The sequence below is a fragment of the Malaclemys terrapin genome, chromosome 2 (assembly GCF_027887155.1).
Source record: "Malaclemys terrapin pileata isolate rMalTer1 chromosome 2, rMalTer1.hap1, whole genome shotgun sequence".
NCBI lineage: Eukaryota > Metazoa > Chordata > Testudines > Emydidae > Malaclemys > Malaclemys terrapin.
The window spans coordinates 275,130,045-275,155,056 of record NC_071506.1 but is presented as its reverse complement, the minus strand read 5'-3'; the positions used below and the strand labels follow the sequence as shown (position 1 = coordinate 275,155,056).

Here is a 25,012-nt window from a genome sequence, read left to right as displayed (position 1 = left end):
GGCCAGCACAGCCCTAATAGGGACAGGGGTCTCCCTCCATGCACTGCTCCTGCCTGCATGCTTTGCCTCTGCAGCTCCCATTAGCCAGGAATGGGGAGCTGTGGCCAATGGAAACTGTGGGGCGGTGCTTGCAGAGAGGGGCAGGGCGTGGAGCCACATGGCCCCCGCCCCTCCCACACCCAGGGGCTGCAGGGGCACGTTGGCCCCTTCTGGGAGCAGCATCGGGCCGGGGTAGGCAGGGAGCCTGCCTTAGTAGCAGCCACGCTGCGCCGCCAACCGGGAGCCACCGGGGTAAGTGCTGCCCAGTGGGAAGCCACACCCCAGCCCTGAGCCCCCTCCCGGAGCCAGCACCCCAAACCCTCTCCTGCACCCGAACCCCCTCCTGCACCCCAAGCCCCAGCCCTGGTCCCCCTCCCGGAGCTAGCACCCCAAACCCTCTCCTGCACCCTGAACCCCCTCCTGCACCCCAAGCCCCAGGCCTGGTCCCCCTCCCAGATCTAGCACCCCATATCCCCTCCTGCACCCCAACACTCTGCCCCAGCCCGGAGCCCCCTCCTGCACCCAAACTCCTTTCCAGAGCTTGCACCCCTCACCCACTCCTGGACCCCAACCCCCTGCCCCAGGCTCAGCCCAGAGCCCCCTCCCACACTGAAAACCCCTTGGCCCCAACCCAGAGCCCGCACCCCCTCCCGAACTCTAACCCCCTACCCCAGCCTGATGAAAGTGAGTGGGGGGGGAGAACAAGTGATGGAGGGGGAGGGAATAGAGTGAGTGGGGTGGGGCTTTGGGGAAGGGCGCCCTCAGGGAAGGCGTGGGGTAGATCCTGGGTTGCCCTTAAAAATTAAAAAAGTGATCTTGGGTGTAAAAAGGTTGGAGACCACTGGTCTTGCAAGATGAGTCCATTGGGGGTGGAAACAGGGGAAGGACTTAAAAACTGTCCCTGAAAAGACTCTATGGTACACTGCAAGGTGTACTGCTGATACAAGGGGGATTGGGTAGAGAGAGCTGCTCTGGTTAGAGAAGGTAAGTGGGAGGCTGGGGACAGGATATAAACTGATTACTCCTGAAGGAATTCTGCACCACTGTGCGTGCCCAGAATTCATGTCCCACGCAGATTTCTTTGCTTCCATGCAGAAAAATGACTTTCTGACAGCGAAGCTAAGGGAAGCTGCAAGAGCAGTCACATGCCCCTCCCCAGCAGCGTGGGCCCGTCGTTTTGGGCACCCAGAGCAGTTGGCAGAGAAGTAAATCACTGCAGGGGGCGGGGCTGGAGACGCCCCTGCCTGTCCAGGTCAGACCCATCTCCCGTCCGCCCTAACCCGCCATACCCAGACCCCCCAGCCAAGTCTCACTCCCCGCACCCAGAACTCCCCAAACGAACCCTCGCACCTGAACCCCCACCTCACCGAGCCCCTCCTCCCGCACCTGGCTCTCAGCAGCCCCACCCCGGCCAGTGGCTCCTATCCTGCAGCAGGCTCAGTTGCTAGTTCCGGCTGGGCTCAGGGTGGGGAAGGAATGCTCTTCCCCTGCATGGAGTGGCCAGGGCCAGGTCAGACCTACCCCCAGAAACCTACCCCAGCTCTGCACTAACCGACACATCCTGCCCCCATCGGTCCTCAGCCGCAGGGCGAGGGGTCACTGTATAGGAAGCTGCTCCTCCATCTGCCCAACCCCCGGACATCTGGATCCCCCCATACCCAGATCCTCACACCGAGTCCCAAGCCTCCCGCCTCTGGACCTCCACCCCTGCACCCAGACCACCCTCTGCTGAGTCCCCCCCCCTTGCATCCGGCCCCCACAGACCCCCCCAGGCCCACTGAGCCCCCCATACTAGAACCTCTATACTGATAAGCATCACCCCCTATGCACCTGGACCACCCCACAAGTCCCTTCGCACCCAGACCCCAACCCCACCAAGCCCCACTCCCCCAGCACCCAGACCCCCCACTGAGCCCCAACCACCTTCAAGTGGACCCACCTGCAGAGTCCCATTGCCCCTGCACCTGGAACCCCCCCCCCAATGAGCTCTGTGCATCCACATCACCCCGCACCCAGACCCCCACACTGCGCCACCCACACCCAGATTGCCCCACCCAGAACCCTCTCACCCCACACCGGATCCCCCTCACACTTGTATCCTGCTGGGCTGAGCCTGCCTGCCCACACCTGATGCACCTGGTGTGGCACTACTAACCCTGGTGAGTTGCTTCACCAGCTACTCCTGAGGGAATTCTGCACCAAAAAAATAAAATTCTGTACACGTTTTAAAATTCTGCAAAAATCTGCAATTTTTATTTGTCAATAAATAAATGTGGAGGTTGCAGCATGGCAGTGGGGAGCACAGGCGACATTTATTGATTGACATATAACATTTGCAGAATTGTACAATATTGTGCGCAGAATTTTTAAGTTTTTGGTGCAGAATTCCCTCAGGAGTAACTAATTAAGCAAGAGCTCAAGAGACAACGTGTGAGTGTGGAGATTTTTAAAAGACATTTATTGGGTGGATGGGGATTTTTTAAAAAGCTTTATACAGCTCAAAGAATGCATTCATCTCTAAAGACAAGAGCTGAAGCCAAAGCAACTGGGCTGGTCTATTTCCAAACATTATCTCTTTGCTCTCATTGGAAAATCTGGGACCAGGCCTAGTGCAAAAACATTATCAGCTGCCACAGAACAGGGAGGCTACTGTACATGAATAGCTAAGGCTGAGCCCCAAACTAAGCAAACACTGTATAGTAGGGACACACAGATCAGCTAACAGTGAAAAGGAACCAGAAACAGAGACGTTTATAGCAGAGGAACAAAAATGGGACAAATTTAGCAAACAGATAGACCCAACGAAAGTTCATGGAGCTGCATGGGTGTAACTGAGAACAGAACAGAAAGTTTATCACTGCTTCCTGCTTTGCCTGGATGTTAATATCTGCTAAGGAGTTGATTTGTATATAGGCAAATGCCTACAGCAAAACACAAGGAGACTTGCATAGTTCTGGCCCCGGCCCGGGACATCAGTTCAAACAGATAATCTGCTTTAAATGTACACCCTACCTTTTTACAGATTAACGTTCATGTGTAGACAAACCCTTAGTCTCCAAACACCCCTGTGCATCAGGCTTTATTATCCCTTCTTTTCAGGTGGCTAACCTGAGGAACAGAAAAGTTAAGAGATTCGGTACGATCAGGGCCGGCTGCAGGCACCAGCTTACCAAGCAGGTGCTTGGGGCGGCCACTTCGGAGAGGGGCGGCACGTCCAGCTATTCGGTGGCAATTCGGCGGACGGTCCCTCACTCCCGCTCGGAGCGAAGGACCTTCCGCTGAATTGCCACTGCAGATCGCGATCGCGGCTTTTTTTGTTTGTTTGAGTGGCTGCTTGAGGCAGCCAAAACCCTGGAGCCGGCCCTGGGTACGATCACACAGCACAACAGTGTCAGGGTTGGAAATGGAAACCAGGAGTCACCTAATGTAGCTGCCAGACAACATTCCTTTCCCTATTAATTAGCTGACAGTACTACGTGGTATTCCATGACATTGAGTTATTCTCACACACTGTAATTGACTCAGTGAATCAGATCTGTTTACTGCCAGGAAATATGAATGAGAGGTTTATCCACATGCTAATAGCTAGCCACCATATTTGCATACAGAACTGTCTGTCAAGGTAAAGCTCACCGTTCTCTATCCAGCTGCCTTTCAGTTTAAGCTCTGCAAGATCCGTCTGGCACACTGTCAAGAGCAGATAACAGACACTATCCAACCACAAAGCCACAGCATCAGCTAGGACATCTGCAGAGAGCCTGCATATCACAATAAACACAACGTGCTGGGCACAACAAGCGTCAACATTATTCTGTTTGTTTAACAAGGTAACGTGGTTTCTTTCAGCTGCACTGAAGGTGATTAACAATTAAGGGCTAAAAGCTAAAATGATTATGACTTCTGCAACCAATTCAGTCTAGAATTCAACAAATCTCCCTTCACAGAGAAGGTCCCGGGTTGTAAAACTCTGCTCTTCATTGTGGGATCATCTAAGACGTACACACGTTTTACAAGAATCTGGTGCATAAATTTTAAGCACATTATAAGATTCCCGCTATAATCCATTCATCTAGATTTTTATGTCATGCTCAGCAGCACGGTATCGGAGACCTGTTTAGACTGCCTTTAGAATCCCTTAGTTCTATTTTAGGCTCACACCCACTTACCACTACGGCCCCTTACACATAACCTCTGAATTTGGCCCTAAAACATGACACGTGGCCTGTCACAATGCATGCAGAAGGTGTACTGTGGAGAATAGGGACAATATCTTGCCAGCCGACTGCCCAGCAGGCAAATAGCCCAAGATACGCAACAGGCTGATTTAAAATGCAAAGCTGGGCAGGTCTGCATTTGATAAAACTTGAGAGACTTTGATAAACACTCATTATCAATAGACTTATCAGTCAGATGGTTTTGTTTTCACAGTGACTTGAGCCTTGCATAATACATTCCCATCAGCAAATATTTTCAGAGACAAAGACATCTGGTTGTGGAGCCAAAATTCCTGAAAACCTGTACAGCCAATCAGGGGAGAGAAGTGGTCATTTCAATGGACTGGTTGTTGGGTGTATAGTTTCGCCATGTCACCCCTCTCTTTGCATCTCTCCACTGGCTCCCTCTTCTCGATCACAGCAAACATGAGCTACTTCTCTTCATGTTTAAGGCCCTTCACAGCCTAAACCCACCCTACCTCTCAGCTCTTGTTCAGTACTGAAAGGTCAACTACTGCCTCTGAATCCTTCGTGCCACCCTCCATTGCCCACTTGATAAATTTCCAATCAAGCACCTTGTGCTTTCTCTTCTGCTGCCCCACATGCTTGAGAGGAGCTCCCTGTAAACATCTGTAAAACTAATGCATGATCCTCCTTCAAAACCCTCCTTTAAGCTCTCCTTTTCTGTAAAGCCTACAAAGATCTTGACAACAGTTAGGTTGTTGGTAAGATGAGTCCACTGTGCATCATGCTGACCAATATTATCTCACTGTTCCCTTGTACTCCCCCATCTGTCTGTGAGTATCTATCTGTTTGATGTCTCTTGTCTTATACATTACTTGCATTGTAAGCTTTTTTTGTTCTGTTTGTGTACAGTCCCTAGCACAGTAGAGTCCTAGTACATGACCTGGGGCTACTAGGTGATACAATAATACAAATAATAAATAATAATTATTAATAATTATATTGACTTCATTGCCCTAAGCATTTCATTCATTGACTGGCAAAGAATATCCTTGGCACCATATCACACCCCTTCCTTTCTTTTTACAGTAAATTTAGCTGGGTTGATGCATCAGTTTCAAACGTTGCATCTGCTTGGTAAAATCAGTAACCCTGATTTGTAACCCTTTTAACTTTCAAAGGGGTTTTAAAGGAAAACGCCTAAACCCCCATAATAACTCAGGGCAGGTCTTCACTACGGGGGGGGGGGGGGGGTCGATTTAAGATACGCAAATTCAGCTACGCAAATAGCGTAGCTGAATTCGACGTATCAGAGCCGACTTACCCCACTGTGAGGACGGCGGCAAAATCGACCTCCGCAGCTCCCTGTCGACGGCGCTTACTCCCACCTCCGCTGGTGGAGTAAGAGCGTCGATTCGGGGATCAATTGTCGCGTCCCGACGAGACACGATAATTCGATCCCCGAGAGATCGATTTCTACCCGCCGATTCAGGAGAGTAGTGTAGACCTAGTCTCAGTCATGAATGGCTTTCTGATAAACACTGATCATACAGTCCTATAGAATTTGAAAAGGAATGAGATCTTTTCAGTAGGTTTTAAACCATGCATGGGATTCAGTAGCCCGTCTAAAGGACGGCTCAAACATTCGATAGGAAAGTTACCATTTTGTATTCAATTCTATAGGGCTTTTCAATAAGGGTAAGTAGGGATGATACTTATCTACTACACAAGAGTGTTGAGAGGATTAATGAGTAATACTACTCTGGACTTGTAGAACACCTTCCAATTGAAGATTGCAAAATGCCTTCCAGACCTGAATCCCCACAATACCCCTGTTATTATTCCTCTTTTATAGAAGACGGAACTGAGACATGGAGAGGTTAATGCCTTGTCTATACTCAAAGAGTTGCTCTGGTTAAAGTAAATTGATTTAAATTTGATCTAGTTAAACTGGTGCAAATTCCCATGGTAGATGCACTTAAAATGTTTTAAGTTGTGCTTAAATCGGTTTAGTTTGCATCAGTAAGTTACTTTTTAAATCGAGTCCATTAAACTGATGTACGAGAGCTGATCGGAAAAGGGCTTTTTTTTTCTGTGAAAAATTAAAACGTTTCAGCAAAAAAATTAAAAGCTAAAATTGTTAAGCCAAAATTAAAAATTTTCAATCAATGCCCAAACAATTTGATTTGAAAATGCTGCCATGATGGCTCATGGGAGTTATAGTTCATGTGCTCCATGTCCCAGTTTTCTTTTATGAGCTGGACTCCCTACCTGGACTACATTTCCCATCTGGCTGAGCCACTGCAGTGTATGATGGGTCGTGCTGTATCATGAGAGATGTAGTCCAGCTGGGGAATCCAACCCATAGCGGAGAATGGGGGAATAAGGTACCTGAACTACAACTCCCATGAGGCACTGAAGTGGCATTTCTTGATCAAAAATTTTCAGCCAAAAATGTTTAGTTTTGGTGTGTTCACAAAAAGCCATTTTCCACAAAAAGCAGACACTTTTGGTGAAAAATATCATTTACTCAGAAAATAATTTCAATGTCAAGTTTTCGACCAGCCCTAGTTTAGACAAGGCCTTACTGAATTAATCTAAACCAGGTTAAGCAGGGACTACACTGGTTTAAGTGAGTCTACATTAGGGATTTCCTCCAGTTTAATTAGATGGATTAAAAATTAATTTTAGTTAAAGTACTGCAACTTTTAGTATAGCTAAGGGCTACGTGATTTGGCCATGGTTTAAGGACAGGACAGAATCAGAGCTGGCAATAGGACAAATCTGTCCTGAGGCCCTCACATGAGGAACATACTACCTCCTCCATTAATTAATGCAGTGCGGTTTGTAACATGCTTTGATGATGGAAAGCGCAAGGTATTGTTTTGACTGGCTATTTGCCAGCTTCCCAAAGCAGACATTTCCTCTTGGCCATCTGTTAATCCTGTCATTTGAACGACCTGTTATCGAGAGACCAGCCTAATCTCTCCCTTTTCCATTGAAAGCTGGGAGCTGATGTTTGGCGGGTTTTTTGTTCCCAGACAGAAATCCTTCTCATGAGCAGAAGCCTGTGGGAGAAGATAAGTGACAGCAACAATACAGGCTCCACGCTGCCGCTGTAGTTGAATGACAAGTAATATAACACAGAGTAACAGATCTATAGGCCTGACCTCTCTGGAGTGAATAAAACACACAGGGGGCTCCTGGCCGACCTGGCAACTTCCAAAGTGTACAAACAAGAAGCCCCTATGCTGTGTGTGGAGGCCTGGATACACCATATTGGCCCTGCATCTGTGTTCCATCTCTAAGGTATGAACAAGGAGTCCTGCTCTGTTATATCTAATGCAGGCTGCACATCAAGGGGCCGGACTGTGACAGCCCTGTGGATGGGTACCCTTGCAGGGCAGGGAAGGTGCAAAGACCCTTCCTTCTCTTCACATCCCCACTCCTGTGCTAGATTCAAGAGCAGTGACTGCTCCCACCTAGTGCTCCCAGGACACAAGCCACCCCAATGGGGGCAGGCAACGTGGCTCTGCCGCTCCAAATCGACCAGTGGACCAGACATGCTGCAAAGGAGTACAAAGGATGCACTATCCGAGGGGTCGGCAACCTCTGGCACGCGGCTCGCCAGGGTAAGCACCCTGGCGGGCCGGGCCAGTTTGTTTACCGCGTCCACAGGGTCGGCCGATCGCGGCTCCCACTGGCCGTGGTTTGCCGCTCCAGACCAATGGGGGCAGCTGGAAGCCGCGGCCAGCACATCCCTCAGCCTGTACCGCTTCCCGCAGCCCCCATTGGCCTGGAGCGGCGAACCGCGGCCAGTGGGAGCCGCGATCGGCCGAACCTGCGGACGCAGCAGGTAAACAAACTGGTCCGGCCTGCCAGGGTGCTTACCCTGGCGAGCCGTGTGCCAGAGGTTGCCGACCCCTGCACTATCCTAAGAAATGATGCAGCAGGCCTGTTCCATCTGTGCACGCCCTGAAGCACTGAACCATTCCCTACTCCTGCCAGAATCACATGGCTTCGGACCAACCCAACTGCAGGGCAGTTTACCACTGCAACCATCTGGCCCCAAGTGCAGGGGGCTTGAGACAGCGCAGCAAAAGCTGTGACGATGCTAGGATGTGCCTGGTGTCAGGGCTCATTGGGGTCACCACAGATCAATGTAGCACAGACCAGTCTCAGATAGGGACGATGATTCAGAGGAGGGTGTAAAACCTTATAATGCACTGTAGCGGGGCGGTTACCCCGCTCCGGCCTAGGAGGGGTTAAAACAGCCCTGGGAAAGGGCTGCCCCTCAGAGCCAATACGTTAGGCTGATTGGGGAAGCAGCAACAGCTGGGGCCACGCTCCAAACAGGCCACAGCTGGCCCTATAAAAGGCCAGTGAGCCAGGAACTGACAGAGTCTCTCTCTAGCTGTGGAGAGAGGTGGGCCTGGCTGCCTGAGAACTGAGCAGTGTACCTAGAGTGGAGCAGGGCTGGGGGAAGGCCAGAGGAGCTGGGGAGCTCCAGACTGGAAAACCTGCAGGCTGCAGGCCTTGCTAAAGGCTGGGAAGGGTACTGGGGTTGCAGAGGTGCAGCCCAGGGCAGGCAAAGGCAGCAGGTCCAAACCCCCCTTGCTGACGATGAGTGGTTTATAGACTGCAGTCTGCCCCAGGGAGCAGGGGCTAGATGATGACTGGCAGTAGCCACTGAGGCAAGGTGGGGATAAGGGGTTGGGGGTTCCCCTGGGTGGGGAGACCCAGAATGTGGATTACTGCTGGGTCAGAACCCTGACATAGAGGGGCACTGGGGTCTGGGAGGGACATAGGGGGGGCCAGCAGCAGGCAAGACATCGGCCAACAGAGGGCGCTCTGGAGCTGAGAGCTAATTCCCAGGATGACCAGCAGGAGGTGCTGTGCCGGTGAGTTGTCGCCTGGCTACATGTACCTAAACCTGAAACACTAATTCCTGAGGAAACAAATCTGGTTGAAGGGAAGGATGGCCTTGTGGGACTAAGCTCACACCTGGGGGTTTGACCACCAGGGCAGTCCCTGTGCTTCTGCCACAGGCTTCCTCTGGCACTTGGGCCAAGTCACTCACATTTAAATTTTTTTTTTTTTTTGCAGCCCCACAGCTGGCCCTGGGTTTGGAAGGTAGAGGTCAGCTCCTGGATCTCCCACACTCAAAGGGCCCAAAAACTTGGGCTTTATATGAGTGGAGTGAACTCATCCTTTCTGGGCAAATAGCTGAACTCAGTTCTGTCACTCCAGCCCAGCGTTTGCTTTTAATTCTAAACTACTCACTACCATCCACTCTGCTTGAATGCTGCGTCCAGTTCTGATGCTTACCATTCCAGAAGGATGTTGATAAATTAGAGCGAGTTCAGAGAAGAGCCACGAGAATGACTAAAAGATTAGAAAACCTGCCTTACAATGACACTCGCTGAGCTCAGTCTATTTAGCTTATCAAAGAGAAGGTTAAGGGGTGACTGAAACACATTCTATAAGAATTTATCTGGGGAACAAATATTTAATAATGGGCTCTTCAGTCTAGCAGAGAAAGATATAACATGATCCCCAGGCTGGAAGCTGAAGCTAGACAAATTCAGACTGGACATAAGACACACATTTTTAACGACAAGTTTCAGAGTAACAGCCGTGTTAGTCTGTATCCGCAAAAAGAAGAACAGGAGTACTTGTGGCACCTTAGAGACTAACAAATTTATTAGAGCATAAGCTTTCGTGGACTACAGCCCACTTCTTCGGATGCATATAGAATGGAACATATAATGAGGAGATATATATACACACATACAGAGAGCATAAACAGGTGGGAGTTGTCTTACTAACTCTGAGAGGCCAATTAATTAAGAGAAAAAAAAAAACTTTTGAAGTGATAATCAAGCTAGCCGAGTACAGACAGTGTGATAAGAAGTGTGAGAGTACTTACAAGGGGAGATAGTCAACGTTTGTAATGGCTCAGCCATTCCCAGTCCTTATTCAAACCGGAGTTGATTGTGTCTAGTTTGCATATCAATTCTAGCTCTGCAGTCTCTCTTTGGAGTCTGTTTTTGAAGTTTTTCTGTTGTAATATAGCCACCCGCAGGTCTGTCACTGAATGACCAGACAGGTTAAAGTGTTCTCCCACTGGTTTTTGAGTATTTTGATTCCTGATGTCAGATTTGTGTCCATTAATTCTTTTGCGTAGAGACTGTCCGGTTTGGCCAATGTACATGGCAGAGGGGCATTGCTGGCACATGATGGCATAGATCACATTGGTAGATGTGCAGGTGAACGAGCCCCTGATGGTATGGCTGATGTGATTAGGTCCTATGATGATGTCACTTGAATAGATATGTGGACAGAGTTGGCATCGGGGTTTGTTACAAGGATAGGTTCCTGGGTTAGTGGTTTTGTTCAGTGATGTGTGGTTGCTGGTGAGTATTTGCTTTAGGTTGGGGGGTTGTCTGTAAGCGAGGACAGGTCTGTCTCCCAAGATCTGTGAGAGTAAAGGATCATCTTTCAGGATAGGTTGTAGATCTCTGATGATGCGCTGGAGAGGTTTTAGTTGGGGGCTGAAGGTGACAGCTAGTGGTGTTCTGTTATTTTCTTTGTTGGGCCTGTCTTGTAGGAGGTGACTTCTGGGTACCCGTCTGGCTCTGTCAATCTGTTTTTTCACTTCAGCAGGTGGGTATTGTAGTTTTAAGAATGCTTGATAGAGATCTTGTAGGTGCTTGTCTCTATCCGAGGGATTGGAGCAAATGCGGTTATATCTTAGAGCTTGGCTGTAGACAATGGATCGTGTGGTGTGTCCTGGATGGAAGCTGGAGGCATGTAGGTAAGTGTAGCGGTCAGTAGGTTTCCGGTATAGGGTGGTATTGATGTGACCATCGCTTATTAGCACAGTAGTGTCCAGGAAATGGACCGCTTGTGTGGATTGATCTAGGCTGAGGTTGATGGTGGGATGGAAATTATTGAAATCATGGTGAAATTCCTCAAGGGCTTCTTTTCCATGGGTCCAGATGATGAAGATGTCATCAATGTAGCGCAAGTAGAGTAGGGGCGTTAGGGGACGAGAGCTAAGGAAGCGTTGTTCTAAGTCAGCCATAAAAATGTTGGCATATTGTGGGGCCATGCGGGTAGCCATAGCAGTGCCGCTGACTTGAAGGTATATATTGTCCCCAAATGTGAAATAGTTGTGGGTGAGGACAAAATCACAAAGTTCAGCCACCAGGTTAGCTGTGACATTATCAGGGATACTGTTCCTGATAGCTTGTAGTCCATCTTTGTGTGGAATTATATGTTCCATTCTATATGCATCCGAAGAAGTGGGCTGTAGTCCACGAAAGCTTATGCTCTAATAAATTTGTTAGTCTCTAAGGTGCCACAAGTACTCCTGTTCTACATTTTTAACGGTAGAGAAACTGATCATTGGAACAACCTATCAAGGGTCAAAGTGGAGTCCCCACCACAGACAATTTTTTTAAAGCAAGATTGGATGTTTTTCTACAAGATATGGTCTAGGAATTATTTTGGGAAGATTCTATGGCCTGCGCTCTACAGGAGGTCAGACTAGATCGGGGGTTCTCAAACTGTGGTTTGGGACCCCCAAAGTGGGTCACAACCCCATTTTAATGGGATCGTCAGGGCCAGCATTAGACTTGCTGGGACCCAGGGCTGAGCTCCACCTACACCTGGGGCAATGGGGCTTGGGCTAAAGCCCCTTCTCCCCCCACCCAGGGTAGCAGAGCTCAGGCTCTGACCCCCCCTCGCCCCCAGGGGTCATGTAGTAATGTTATTGTCAGAAGGGGGGGTCGTGGTGCAATGAAGTCTGAGAACCCCTGGACTAGATGATCACAATGGTTCCTTCAGGCCTTGAAATCTATGAATGTATTATGCTAGCTACTAACCAAGAGGAGTCTCTGCCAGTTCATTATATGAAGGGGGGATGGTGATAACTAGAAATACAGTCCCATAGGGCAAGGGTGTTTCTCTCCATTCCAGGAACAGGCTGCAGGGAGCTTTCTAAACTCTCTCTCATTTCTGCCATCCAACACATACATCTGTTTGCTTTCAAAGCTGTGTGTCATACTGAGGAGAAAACACAACTCCCTCTCCCTGCTGCATTGGGGGGAGATGTTTCTGATGCCTGCTGCAGCTCTCCTTCTCGCCCTTGTACAGGGCAGTACACAGGAAATCACCGGAGCTGCTTTCCAGTGAGATTTTGTAGTGAACGAGCAGGGGATGAGTCCTGGAGCCACATCGCCATCAGGCTGTGAGCCAGCTCTCGTCGGCCTAGCAACGCCAGGCTGGGGCAGTGCCGAGACAAGCCAAGGGAAACCCAGTATGCTGCAGGAAGTGGGGCTGGGCTGGGCCAGCACTAAACTCATGCCTCATTATGGTGCTAGGCCTGGGATCGACAGAGGATTGGGAGACACAAAAGCCGAGGTTGTGGTTGTTTAGGACCTGATCCCGCTACCGCTGAAGTCAGAGGCAAAAGTGCTATTAAATTTAGGGAGAGCAGTGTCAGACCCTATGAACACTTTAACAAAAGCATAAGGACTCTAGCCCCAGAGATCTTCCCAAATCCTGATGTGGGTCCAGGGCCGAGATTCTCACAGGGATTTAGGCGCCGTGGAAGTAGACAGCGCCTAACTCCCATTGAAATCAATGAGAGTTAGGTGCCTGAATATGTTTGAAAATCTGGGCCCAACTTTCTAAATTCCTGCTGCACTTCGGACTGGAGAGGATATAACCCTTCACTTCCCATCCTAGATGGCTGCATGGGGAGGGATAGCTCAGTGTGGGGAGGGATAGCTCAGTGGTTTGAGCATTGGCCTGCTAAACCCAGGGTTGTGAGTTCAATCCTTGAGGGGGCCACTTGGGAATCTGGGGCAAAATCAGTACTTGGTCCTGCTAGTGAAGGCAGGGGGCTGGACTTGATGACCTTTCAAGGTCCCTTCCAGTTCTAGGAGATGGGATATCTCCATTATTATTTTATTTATTTTATTTTATTATACAGTGTTTCAATGTCCTATGGAACATGCTCTGTGTGTCAAAATATCTGAGTAGCAGCTGACTACAGAAGATTAACATTCAGGATTTTCACCCCCTTCCTTCTTTCTCCTGCTCCTCATCCTCCATTCCCATCTCTCTCCCATGAGAGCTCTCACTGGTCATGTGTCTATATGAATTTACTAGGCCTCTGTGGCTTTGACTTTTGATTGCTGTTCCAGAAACGAATGAGAGGGTAATTGCAATGTAATCATTCCAGCTTAAAAGCAAAAACAGGTGAACCAGAATGCCTGGCAGTGCAAGAGGGCTTGGGCATTACGGGCCAGATTTTCACCCATAATTAGGGCCAGTTTTCCAAAAGCGCTCGACACTAGTCAGCTCCTGTTGCGACACTCATGACCAGATTTCCAAAAGAGCCAAGCATCCAATGTGCACCCAATGTACTATGCTCCTTGGAAAATCTGGCCCTGTAGGCCTCACTGAACCATGCCAGAAACACACAAATCAATGGGCTCCTGTACTAGCTGGCTCCACAGCACAGGCGCCAACTTTTCGCGGCGCTGGTGGGTGCTCAACCCCCCCGGCCCCGCCCCCTTCCAACTCCTTCCCCAAAGTCCCTGCCCCAACTCCGCCCCCTCCCTGCCCCTATTGGACCCTTTCCCCAAATCCCCGCCTCGGCCCTGCCTCTTCCCCAAGCGCACGGCGGTCCCTCTCCGCCGCCTCCCTCCCAGTGCTTGCCGCCATGAAACGGCTGTTTCATGGCAGGAAGTGCTGGAAGCTAGGGGGAGAAGTGCAGTCGGGGCACGCTCAGGGGAGGAGGCGGAGGTGAGCTGGAATGGGGGGGCAGGGTGAGGAGGGGAGCTGCCGGTGGGTGCAGAGCACCCACCAATTTTTCCCTGTGGGTGCTCCAGCCCTGCGGGTGCTCCACAGAGTTGGCGCCTGTGCTCCACAGGGCGGGCAGATTAGATCAGAGTTCCGTAAACAGAGACATCAGTCTCCCAGGATGTCAAGCCAGCATCTTTCACATACCCATAATTCACAACTACTTTAAATGTATAATCAGAACATTTAAAATATATATTCTTCATTACCAGGAGGAGCAATTATAGCCCGCTGATGTGTGTTACAGATCCCCCTGCTGTGCCTGACCCACATAGAGGATGTGGGTCTGTTACAGCCCTCAGCTACAGCCTGGCTTTGCAGCTCAAGCTGTTGAGACTCAAGTTTTTCACCTAGAGGACCCCACTGGTGGCCATCACACAATGGCTTAAAACAACATTATTTCGGTGTGACTTTGCATCCAGTAGTCACAATAGCAGGAAATCCCTCAAATCAGAAATATGCCCTGTGCCCTGCTGAGAGGTTATTATGCTCAGGTTCCTCTATCTCACTGTTCTTAGCTGTGCTGCAGATAAGACTTGACCAGCTTCTGACACCTCACAGCTTTCACATTACTGATTCTTTTTTCCTTCTGGAAAATGCTAGTCAGCTTGTATGGATGCTAATCCTGGGATTTTAGAGAGGTTCCAAAATAAGTTAATTAAAAGCAAAATGTCAAGCACCTGACAGAACAGGTTTGCCTTTGTGTTCCTTGTTAGCTTTCTGTGTTCCACGATATCTTATTTTAAATGATGATCCTACTATGCATTTCCTTTCTGGTTAATGCTTACCCATACAAGACCAGCAAAAGAAGGCAGCTGTAGCACAGTGCCTGGTAGAGGGAAAGTACACCACTAAGTGTAATCCACTATACACCCAGGGCCTTAAAACTAAAGTCAGTTTATGCGGTGATCAGGAAAATATACATTGATATGCTTGTGCAAGCCCAGATGCTCACAGATGATGACTCCAACTCAAACCATTACCAGCTATAACCCAGCTAGCACCACGAGGCAACCCACTAGGATGGAATGCAAATGCCGAACACAAAGACCGAACAGCAAAGCAGGCTGGGCTTCTGGTTATGGCTCCAGACTGGAATTCAAGAGATCTCAGTCCAGTTCCCAGCTCTGCTGCGGACTTCCAGTATGACTTTGGGCAAGTCACTGAATCTGTCTGTGCCTGAGCTCTCCCTTGTCTTGTCTATTTAAGCTCCTTGGGGCAAGGACATCTCTTACTAAATGTGTGTACAGCACCTAGTATATGGGGACCTGATCTCAGTGGGGCTCTCTTGATGTTACCTGAATATATTATATCATATATAATGTGGATAGTTTGGTTAATCTATGTCATGTGTCCAGATATTATGGTGGTGGCTTACAGCATTAAAGAAACTAAATACAAGTAACTGAATAGATCAAATTCTAATACAGTTCCCTAAAACCCTTAAAAACCCAGTGTATTCAGGGCCTCAGCAAGCCTGGAGAATACTCTCATGCATTACGTTTGCCATTTCCTTTTTCCTGTGTGAACTGTATGCTATTTTAATTCACACCCTTGTTTGTTTTGTAACTAAATGTTATCTGGGCAAGGACATTATGATAGTTACTTTCATTCACACCTATAACCTATATAGAATGGGACTTAACTGCAGAGAGAGAGAGTTAGCTAGGGCCTTTATTAATTATTATTATTATGTCTATTACAGTGGTGACTGGAAGCTTCCACTGAGTTTGGGGCCCAGTTATGCTAGACACTGTGCAAACACCCAATGAGACGGTCCCTATTCTGAAGAATTTACAGCATAAACAGGGTAGGAGAAAGGAAATATTATAATTCCCCCACTACAGATGGGAATGGAAGCACAAAGAGATTAAGAGAGGCTCACAAGGAGTCTATGGCACAGCTAGGAATTGAAGCCAGATTGCTTGAATCCTAATCCAGTTCTGTAACAAGACCACCTTTCCTCTCCAGGTCCCAGTCCTATCTGAACCCTCACTCAGGTGAGTAGCCCTTACCCCTGGGTGTAATCCCAGATACAACTCAGAGGAGTAAGAACTAATCACCTGAGATTGAAGGTCTGGGCCCTTAGCTTAGTTAGTTTCAGTTGTAACAGGCAAACGTTATACAAACAACCTGGGCAATGTGACCTTGCACTGCAGCACACCATAAAAATATATTTGGTATTATTCACCTAGCAGCTTACAATTCTCCTGCACTGATCTTTGTTTTATATCAGACAAACCCATGGCCAGCTGAGAACAGGCGTGTGAGCTTACAGTTGTTAACAACCAGCCACCTTTTCCCCTAGCATCTGCCAGGGCTTGTCACCCTCTCTCCTTACAGCCTGTAGTAGTAGTTCAGGATCACTGTTCACTCTCAGGTGTGCGTTCTGAGTGGTGAAGCCCAGAATGGCCTATGACCTGACAAACTCAGAGATTCTCTTTCTCTCTTCACTATGGCCTTTCTAGCCACATTTGTCCCCAGGACTGAACTTCTGGAGGTCGGCAGTGGAGCACTCACCTTTGCAATTCAGACCTCTGGGCACTTGGCAGATGCTAGGGTGGAGGTGGAGGGCAACTGTTTGATTGAGCCTCTTCCCTATAAGGTCAAGGTCCAGGAGCGCATTTATTATCTGTGGGTAGGGGAGTACTTGGATTGTAAGCTTTTGCGGGCTTTTGTTCTGTGTTTGTATAGCTCCTAGCACAATGGGGCCCTGGTCGAGGACTGGGTCTCATAGGTGCTACAGTAATACAAATAATAAATAACGATGTCGGCAGGGGGTGATTGTGACACAACTGGGTTTTCCCTGCACTCATTCAATACCAATTGTGCTGCTGGGATGGTTTATTACTGACAATGATGGGCAGGATTCATGTTTCTAAATCAATTATGAGAACAACCTCACCCTCGCAAAGCCAGAGGAACAACAATGCACACCTGCCGTCTGCCCTTTCCCTTTGATCCCTGCAACTCTCCCTTTAGTTCTGAGGCCTGACTCTGAGCCATCAGGCTCCCACTATCTCCTCTGCCCCTCGTTCTGCTTTCCCATGGAGACACTGCAATTCTCCACAGCTGCAGTAAATGGGAGCCCCTACGGTTTTGTGCTGGGTTTTCCCTTGTCTGTGTATGTGACTCAGTCCACACCCAGAAGTAGCTCTGCCTGTCCTCACTGGCTGCAGCCTTTGCTTGCTTAGGTGGGCTTGGTGTAGGTGGAGGGTCTGTACTCCGGTCTCATTCTGAAACAGCTGTTTTACACCACTCTGGGAGCGTACAGCAACCGTCAACAGCCCACAAATGGGGAGAATTCCTACACTGGCCCTGCCCCACAAGTGCAGGGTGGTACTGGGGGACATAGGCAGCCCTCAGAGCTGCCTAGGTTTTGCCAGGGGCCATTTCAGCCCCTAGAGCAGCCTTGAATCCAGAAGTCACAAAGTTTGCTAAGGGGAGAGATAGCTTAGTGGGTTGAGCATTGGCCTTCCTAAACCCAGGGTTGTGAGCTCAATCCTTGAGGGGGATATAGGGCAAAAATCTGCCTGGGGATTAGTCCTGCTTTGAGCAGGGGATTGGATTAGATGACCTCCAGAGGTTTCTTCCCATCTTGATGTTCTATGACACCAGGAGACTGAGCACTGGCTCAGACTCACTGACTGTACATGGAATGCCTCTTTCCTGTCTCCTAAGCCTACCCTCCCAACCAATTACCTCTCCTGACACCATACTGCTGGACATTACACTGTCCCTAGGATAAGGGGACAGTCACTTACAGAGCTGTGATTCTGGAGACCTCAGCATCTTCTTGGATTCCTGCCATATAGTTTTGCAGTCTTCCTGGAGCTTGTAAAACCTCTCCTTTCTCCAAGAGCTGGACTTCACTTTCAGCAGCTGGCTGCCCTTCAGGAGGAATATCAGATCCCTGTCATCTTGCAGGCCTGCACAGAAGAGCATTAGCATTAGTATAATAATTAATGTCTATGTATACAGAGCTTTCCATCCAGCAGAATCCCCAAGTCATATACATACACCAATGAAATGCAACCAGCTCTGGGCTGGACACCAGAGAATAATTAACACAATGTGGAGGGAGAGAGAATTTTGGAAAACACTGGGGCAAACTCCTCCCTTGCAAAACATAAATCTCCAGGATCTTTTTTTCTTTCCCACACAGAGACTGGACCCTTGTTTTTATGGTCTTGTCCAAAAGATCACCATATAGTAAACCCCGTGATACTCAAATTATCTTCTTCATAAAGGTTGTGTTAATGCAGTTTAGATTTTAAAAAGCCAATGACTAGGATCCAAACAGGGGAGGTATTGTGCTCTACTAGTAGAGAAGAGGAAATAGGGTCTTGTGGTTCAGGCATAGCTCTGAGACTGGAGATTTAAGTTCAAAACCCCGCTCTGCCACAGACTCCCTGTGTGAGATTGGGCAACTCACTTAATCTCTCTGTGCCTCAACTCCCCTGTTATGCAATGGGGATGATAAGATTGTTGTCCCTCATGTGGTGTTGTGAGAATCAATACGGTAGAACCTCAGTTTTACAAACCAACCAGTCAACCACACACCTCATTTCGAACCACAAGTACTCAATCAGGCAGCAGCAGAGACCCAAAAAAAAAAAACAACAACAATGCAGTACTGTGTTAAATGTAAACTACTAAAAAAATAAATGGAAAGTTTTACAGAAAGATTTGACAAGGTACAGAAACTGTTTCTGTGCTTGTTTCATTTACATTAAGATGGTTAAAAGCAGCATTTTTCTTCTGCATAGTAAAGTTTCGAAGCTGTATTAAGTCAATGTTCAGTTGTAAACTTTTGAAAGAACAACCATAACGTTTTGTTCAGCGTTATGAACATTTCAGAGTTCTGAACAACCTCCATTCCCGATGTGTTTGTAACTCTGAGGTTCTACTTATGGCTGTCGATTAATCGCAGTTAATTCACGAAATTAACTCAAAAAAATAAATCGCGATTAATCGCAGTTTTAATCGCCCTGTTAAACAATAGAATACTGATTGAAATGTATTAAATATTTTGGATGTTTTTCTACATTTTCAAGTGTATTGATTTCAATTACAACACAGAATACAAAGTGTACAGTGCTCACCTTATATTATTTTTATTACAGTTATTTGCACTGTAAAAATGATAAACAAATTGAATAGTATTTTTCAATTCACCTCATACAAGTACCATAGTGCAGTGTTTTTTCAAACCATGGGTCGCGACCCAGTACTGGGTCGCGGCATGTAAGGCACTGGGTCGCCTTGCACTGGTCAGCACTGCCGACCGGGACGTTAAAAGTCCTGTCAGCGGTGCTACTCATCTAAGGCAGGCTAGTGCCTACCTTTTCCGACACTGCACTTTGCCCTGGAAGCGGCCAGCAGCAGGTCCCACTTCTAGGCCACGGGACTCCGTGCGCTGCCCCCACCCCAAGAACCGGCTCTGCATTCCCATTGGCCGGGGGGGCGGTGCCTGTGGGCGAGAGTCATGCAAAGCCACTTGTGAGCCTCCGCCTAGGGGCCAGACCTGTTGCTGGCCGCTTCTGGGGCGCAGCGCGGTCCGCGGTGCCAGGACAGGTGGGAAGCCTGCCTCTGCACCCCGGCTGTGCTGCTGACCGGGAGCCGCCGGAGGTGAGTCCATGCCCCAACCCTACACCCCAATCCCCAGCCCTTAGCCCCCCCAAACCCTCCATCCCCGCCCCAGCCCAGAGCCATGACCCCCTCCCACACCCCAACCTGCTGCCCCAGCCCTGAGCCCCTCAAACCCAGAGCCCCCTCCTGCACCCCAAACCCCTCATCCCTGGCTCCATCCCAGAGCCTGCACCCCCAGCCCAGAAAAAAAACGAAACGAATGTTTAGCACATCTGGCCCGTAAATACCTTGCAATTCCGGCTACAAAATTGCCATGCAAACATCTGTTCTCACTTTCAGGTGTCATAAATAAGAAGTGAGCAGCATTATGTCCCGTAAATGTAAACAAACTTGTTTGTCTGAGCGATTGGCTGAACAAGAAGTAGGACTGAGTGGACTTACAGGCTCTAAAGTTTTACATTGTTTTATTTTTGTACAAAAAATAACTGCATTCATAATTCTACATTTGTAAGTTCAACTTTCATGATAAAGAGATTTATTTTTACAGCGCAAGTATTTATAATAAAAACAAATATAAAGTGAGCACTGTACACTTTGTATTCTGTGTTGTAATTGAAATCAATATATTTGAAAATGTGGAAAACATCCATAAATATTTATATAAATAGTATTCTATTATTGTTTAACAGTGCGATTAATTGTGATTAACTTTTTTAATCGCTTGACAGCCCTACTTCTACTGTACAATGAAGACTATGACATATCAAGATATTATAGTAATGGACAGCCACATACATATGAAGATAGACAGAGAGTGTTTCCTGCTCATTGTTTGTACAGCACCTAGCACAATGGAGCCCTGATCTTGGTTGGGACACCTAGACACCATTGTAAATGAAAGTCAAAATAATCTGAACCTGGGATTCCAGAGACAATAGAAATTCTCAACCTAATGCTTAGACCACTAAGCTATTTCCTTTGGGGGAAACCTTTCCTTTGGGGGAAACCAGATGGCAGAACATTATAATGAACAATATGGAGTGTGTGTTGGGCAGAACATAGGAATGGGAGATGATGACAACAACGTCTTAGTTCTCCAGACACAGTATGTGTCAGTTTTGAGGCATCATGCACACCTCAGGCCCAATATAAAAAGCCACAATCCAGAGCTGGTTAAACACCACTTAACTCCTTGGCACGAGTCAAATGCACCCCCATTAAGTCGAATTTTTGCCAACATCTTCCTGATTAAGCAGCACTCACTAGTATTCACAGTCATCAGAATAATTCAGTTCCCTAAGACACTTCCCCGTGCTACTTAATGCAGCATAATGGTCATTCCAGCAGTGTGATTCATAACAGATAAAAAGGAATTTGAGCTAGGCTATGGGATAGTAATGTGATTGTCGCGCAGATTTCCATTGTGTCATTAATTTAGTTCCTGCTTTAAACATACAGCTGATGTGAGCCGTTGCCCTCTGGAAGGGGCTGGTAACCAGGGTGGATAAAAATCAATGATTTAAAAAAAAATCATTTAAATCTGATCGTTTTAATTAAGATACATTATAGCTCAAAGATCTCGCATCGTGGAATAGGGATTGTAAATTCTAATTCTATAGTCTGAGGCCTTGGCTACACTGGCAATTCATAGAGCTGCACTTGCTGCGCTCAGGGGTGTGAACCCCCCCCCCCCCCCCCCCCCCCCCGAGCGCAGCGAGTGCAGCGCTGTAAAGCCCCAGTGTAATCAGCGCCGGCAGCGCTGCAAGCTATTCCCCTCGGAGAGAGTGCCGCAGCAGCACTGTGAATCCGCGAGTGTAGCCAAGGCCTGAGACAACATATTCATGTCATGTGTAAGAAAAGTTTTGTAAATGAGTTCCAATAGTTCATGGATTAGGGACCCAATATTATGGGGTTCCAGGGGCTTCTGTATAGATTATTTAGGTAGGACTACCATACGTCCGAATTTCCCCAGACATGTCTGGCTTTTCGATCTATAAATAGCCGTCCGGGGGGGGATTTCCCCCGGTCGGCTATTTATAGATCGAAAAGTGGCAGCCAAGCGCCACTTGGCAGCCAAAGCCCCTTCCCGGCTCCCCCCATCCCCTGCAGCCTTAGCACACCGTCCTGCCCGGCAGCTGTCTTCCCCCTCCTCTCCTCTCCTCCCCTCCCCTGAATGCTCCGCCCCTTGCTCCTCCCCGTCCCCTGCTTCCCGCGAATCAGATGTTCGCGGGAAGCCTGAAAAGAAGCAGGGGCAGGCGGGCAGCAGCAGGTAAGCTAGGGCGGGGGGGATCTACCATGCCATTCTCTCAGAGGGAAGGGAAAACCTATAATGGCAGCAGGCTGTAAAACAGACCCAGTTTGGGAATAAGAACCATTCAAGAAATATATGTTTGATGATGATGTTTTAAAGAAAGGCACACCAGTGAACTGCTGGAAATCACTTAAGCACTTGGATTCAGAGACTGCTGAAGTGATAATCTCACTTTTAACGGCAGTAGCTTCTTCTGCAGGTGTAGAAAGAATATTTTCTTCCTTTGGACTAATTCATTCCAAATTAAGAAATCATTTCGGACCTGAAAAAGCAGGAAAGCTTGTTTTTCTTTTCCAGAATATGAACAAACAGGAAAATGAAGGTAAAGACGACTGAGTTAGCTGCAGAAGCCAATATTTTAAGTTTCTCATGTTGACCTGGTTGACATAGTCTATTTAATTTTTTTTTTAATATTTAACTATTTTAGTTAAAAAAAATTAGCAAAAATAAACCTGATTTTAAAAAACATGAATGTTTAACTAAATTCAAAAAAGCATATGCTTGTTTTGTTAAAATATTATGTTTGCTGTTGAAGAAAAAAATTCAGAATACATAATGTTGTTTTAGTTAAATTAAACAATTTAAATGTCTGTCTGATGTTCTCCTCCTAATATAGCATGGCAAGAAAATCCTCCAAATATTAATGATTAAACTGTTGAATTGGAGATAGTTCACCTCCCAATGACTTCATAACTATCTGCTTCAATTACCTTTGGTAAATTAGTAACCAAACAATCGTTCATTTTCTGATATAGCTGTAAAACTAATCTGAAAAGTTTTCAAAATAAATCACTTTAAAAATGTATAGTGTGTACCTTCTAAAAATGAAACCTACATCTATCTCTGGGTTGTGAAGAATATGTATTAAAGTTATAACACCAACAAGAATGCACTTTTATGTAGACATCCGTGATTAAATTGAGTCTTCCTGACTGGTGATTTCAATCAATTTGATTTCAATCAAATCCACCCAGCTGGTAACAGGTTACCTAGGCACCATTTCAGGCATGAAAATCCACAGCTGATTAGTACACTGTTTGTCTGCAGCTAAGAACCTTCTGTGACACATCAACAGCAAACGCCTGACAGGTCAGACAGGAAACCTAACTAGGCTTAACTACCACTAAAGGAGGTATAACAGCATCATACTGAGAACTGAAATGTGTCTTTAAGCTACAGGCTGAGCTGGGGATGGGAGGAGGAGCAGCTGATCACCTGAGTCAGTGGTGCCATCCCCAAATATTCAGAATTTATGAGCCAGCCCCCAAAACTGGTGTGGCCAGTTTGAGATAGCTGTCTTTTGTTCTGTGTTTGTAGAGCACATAGCAAAGTGGGGCCCTGATCCGTGACTGGGACTCGTAGGTGTCATGGTAATACAAATAATATAAAATAATAATAATAATAGCAGGGCCAGGAGCATGCAGACAACTGCACCGGCGTGTGCTTGTAGGCTAGAGAAGAGGCAGAAAGACTGTGCTGTAATGGATCAGACTGAAGGTAACATTTTAGGTTGCCAAGCACAGCCCGAGTCTCGGTAAAAATAACTTTGGATTTTGGGATTTCAAGCACCTTCCTAGCAAGGATCTCGCAGCACCGTACAAACATTAAGTAACTAACCTCACAGCACTCTGTGAAATGGGTGAGTATTATCATAGCCACTTTACACAGAAACTCAGGCCTTGAGACATTAATGTGCAACTTGTCCAGTGTCACTCAGGGAGTTTATAGCAAAGTGGGAATACAATTCAGGAGCCCTGGGTCTTAACCTCTCCTTGATCCCACCAAGTCATTGCTCTGGGGTCTCCTCTAGGGCACAGCACCTGGACACTCCCTTGATCTACCTCTGCCGTGTTGCCTGTGCCATACATGTCTTGTGGAAAGATGGCAGACTTCCCTCTCCAGGGTTTTCCTTGAAATACATTTCACCAGCACTAGACTCATTTTAAAGAGGCCAAGAAGAAGGCCTAAATCCTGAGGCTGGCTCAGGAGTCAGAGGCAAGGGGTATTACAGGAGATGTAGAAACGAGATGGAGATCCTGGAAAGATTATCGAGGTCTCTCTTTCCCCAGCATTGCCTTGGATTTAAAAATTTTATTAAGATGTTAAAAAAAAAAAGTGAACAGAGTTTGAGCATAGAAATTTCTGGTTATCAGGGAATAATGTACAGATTATCGAGGGTGCAAAGTTTGGTTTAAGATTGGGGGGCATAAGGAATACATAATCTGCAATATCCCCGATTGAGGGTAAAAAGTTGATGGGTCAAGGTACAGGCATTGAGATGTGAGGGTATGAAGTACATAGAGTGGCTATGTTCGGGTGTGGAGTATAATGAGTGGATATGATGATGAGGATGGATTGACCCTCATTTGGTGAGATTTAATGTTCAGGGAGTTTATGGTTCCAGTTCATATGATCCAACGGAGAAGGTCACTTGGTCCCTTTCTCGTAGTGGGAGATCGATGTCAGTCTGGCTCATGCCTCCTGGTACTGTCGGTGGCCGGTGATGTGCTCGATGTAGATGTCCCTGGACCATCGGATGGTGTCTGAGACCATGAGGCGCCGCATGAGCCGTGCGTAGCGTCGACCGATCCCGATTACATTTGTTACACACCTCTCTGTCTGAGAGCACCCCTGGGCCTCTGAGCTTTGTTCTCTGATTTGGTGGTGACTGAAGTTAATTAAACTAGGGCCTGATCACCCGGTATCACCGTGATAAAAAAAACACCCCAAAATTCGCTGATTTAAAAAAACCCATAAAAATCAGCATTTTTCTGTGATTAAAAGGAACGCTGAACTTTAGTTTCCCAGGCCACAATATATATAGGTATCAATTGAACCCAATGTTTTACTGATATACAGTTGAACCTCATTTATCAAGCTCTCATTATTAACCGAACCACCAGCCGCCTGGGGATGACAGCGGCAGGACTCGGGTGGTCAGCCCCAGGTGAGTGGGCTCCAGCTGTCAGCACTGCAAGGGAATGACCACCCGAGTCCCCCTCCCATCTTAAAATAA

The 25,012-nt window shown here is 47.5% G+C and overlaps 1 protein-coding gene across 2 annotated transcripts in view; it reads right to left on the bottom strand.

Annotated features, from left to right (window-relative positions):
• The window catches only part of PLCD1 (phospholipase C delta 1), a 100,906-nt gene that overhangs the window by 58,641 nt on the left and 17,253 nt on the right, over positions 1-25,012 (bottom strand). For both annotated transcript variants that reach the window (XM_054016588.1, XM_054016587.1), the window contains exon 2: positions 17,858-18,022. In XM_054016588.1, the coding sequence (XP_053872563.1) occupies positions 17,858-18,022 (165 nt within the window). The remainder of the gene's footprint in view (positions 1-17,857; positions 18,023-25,012) is intronic.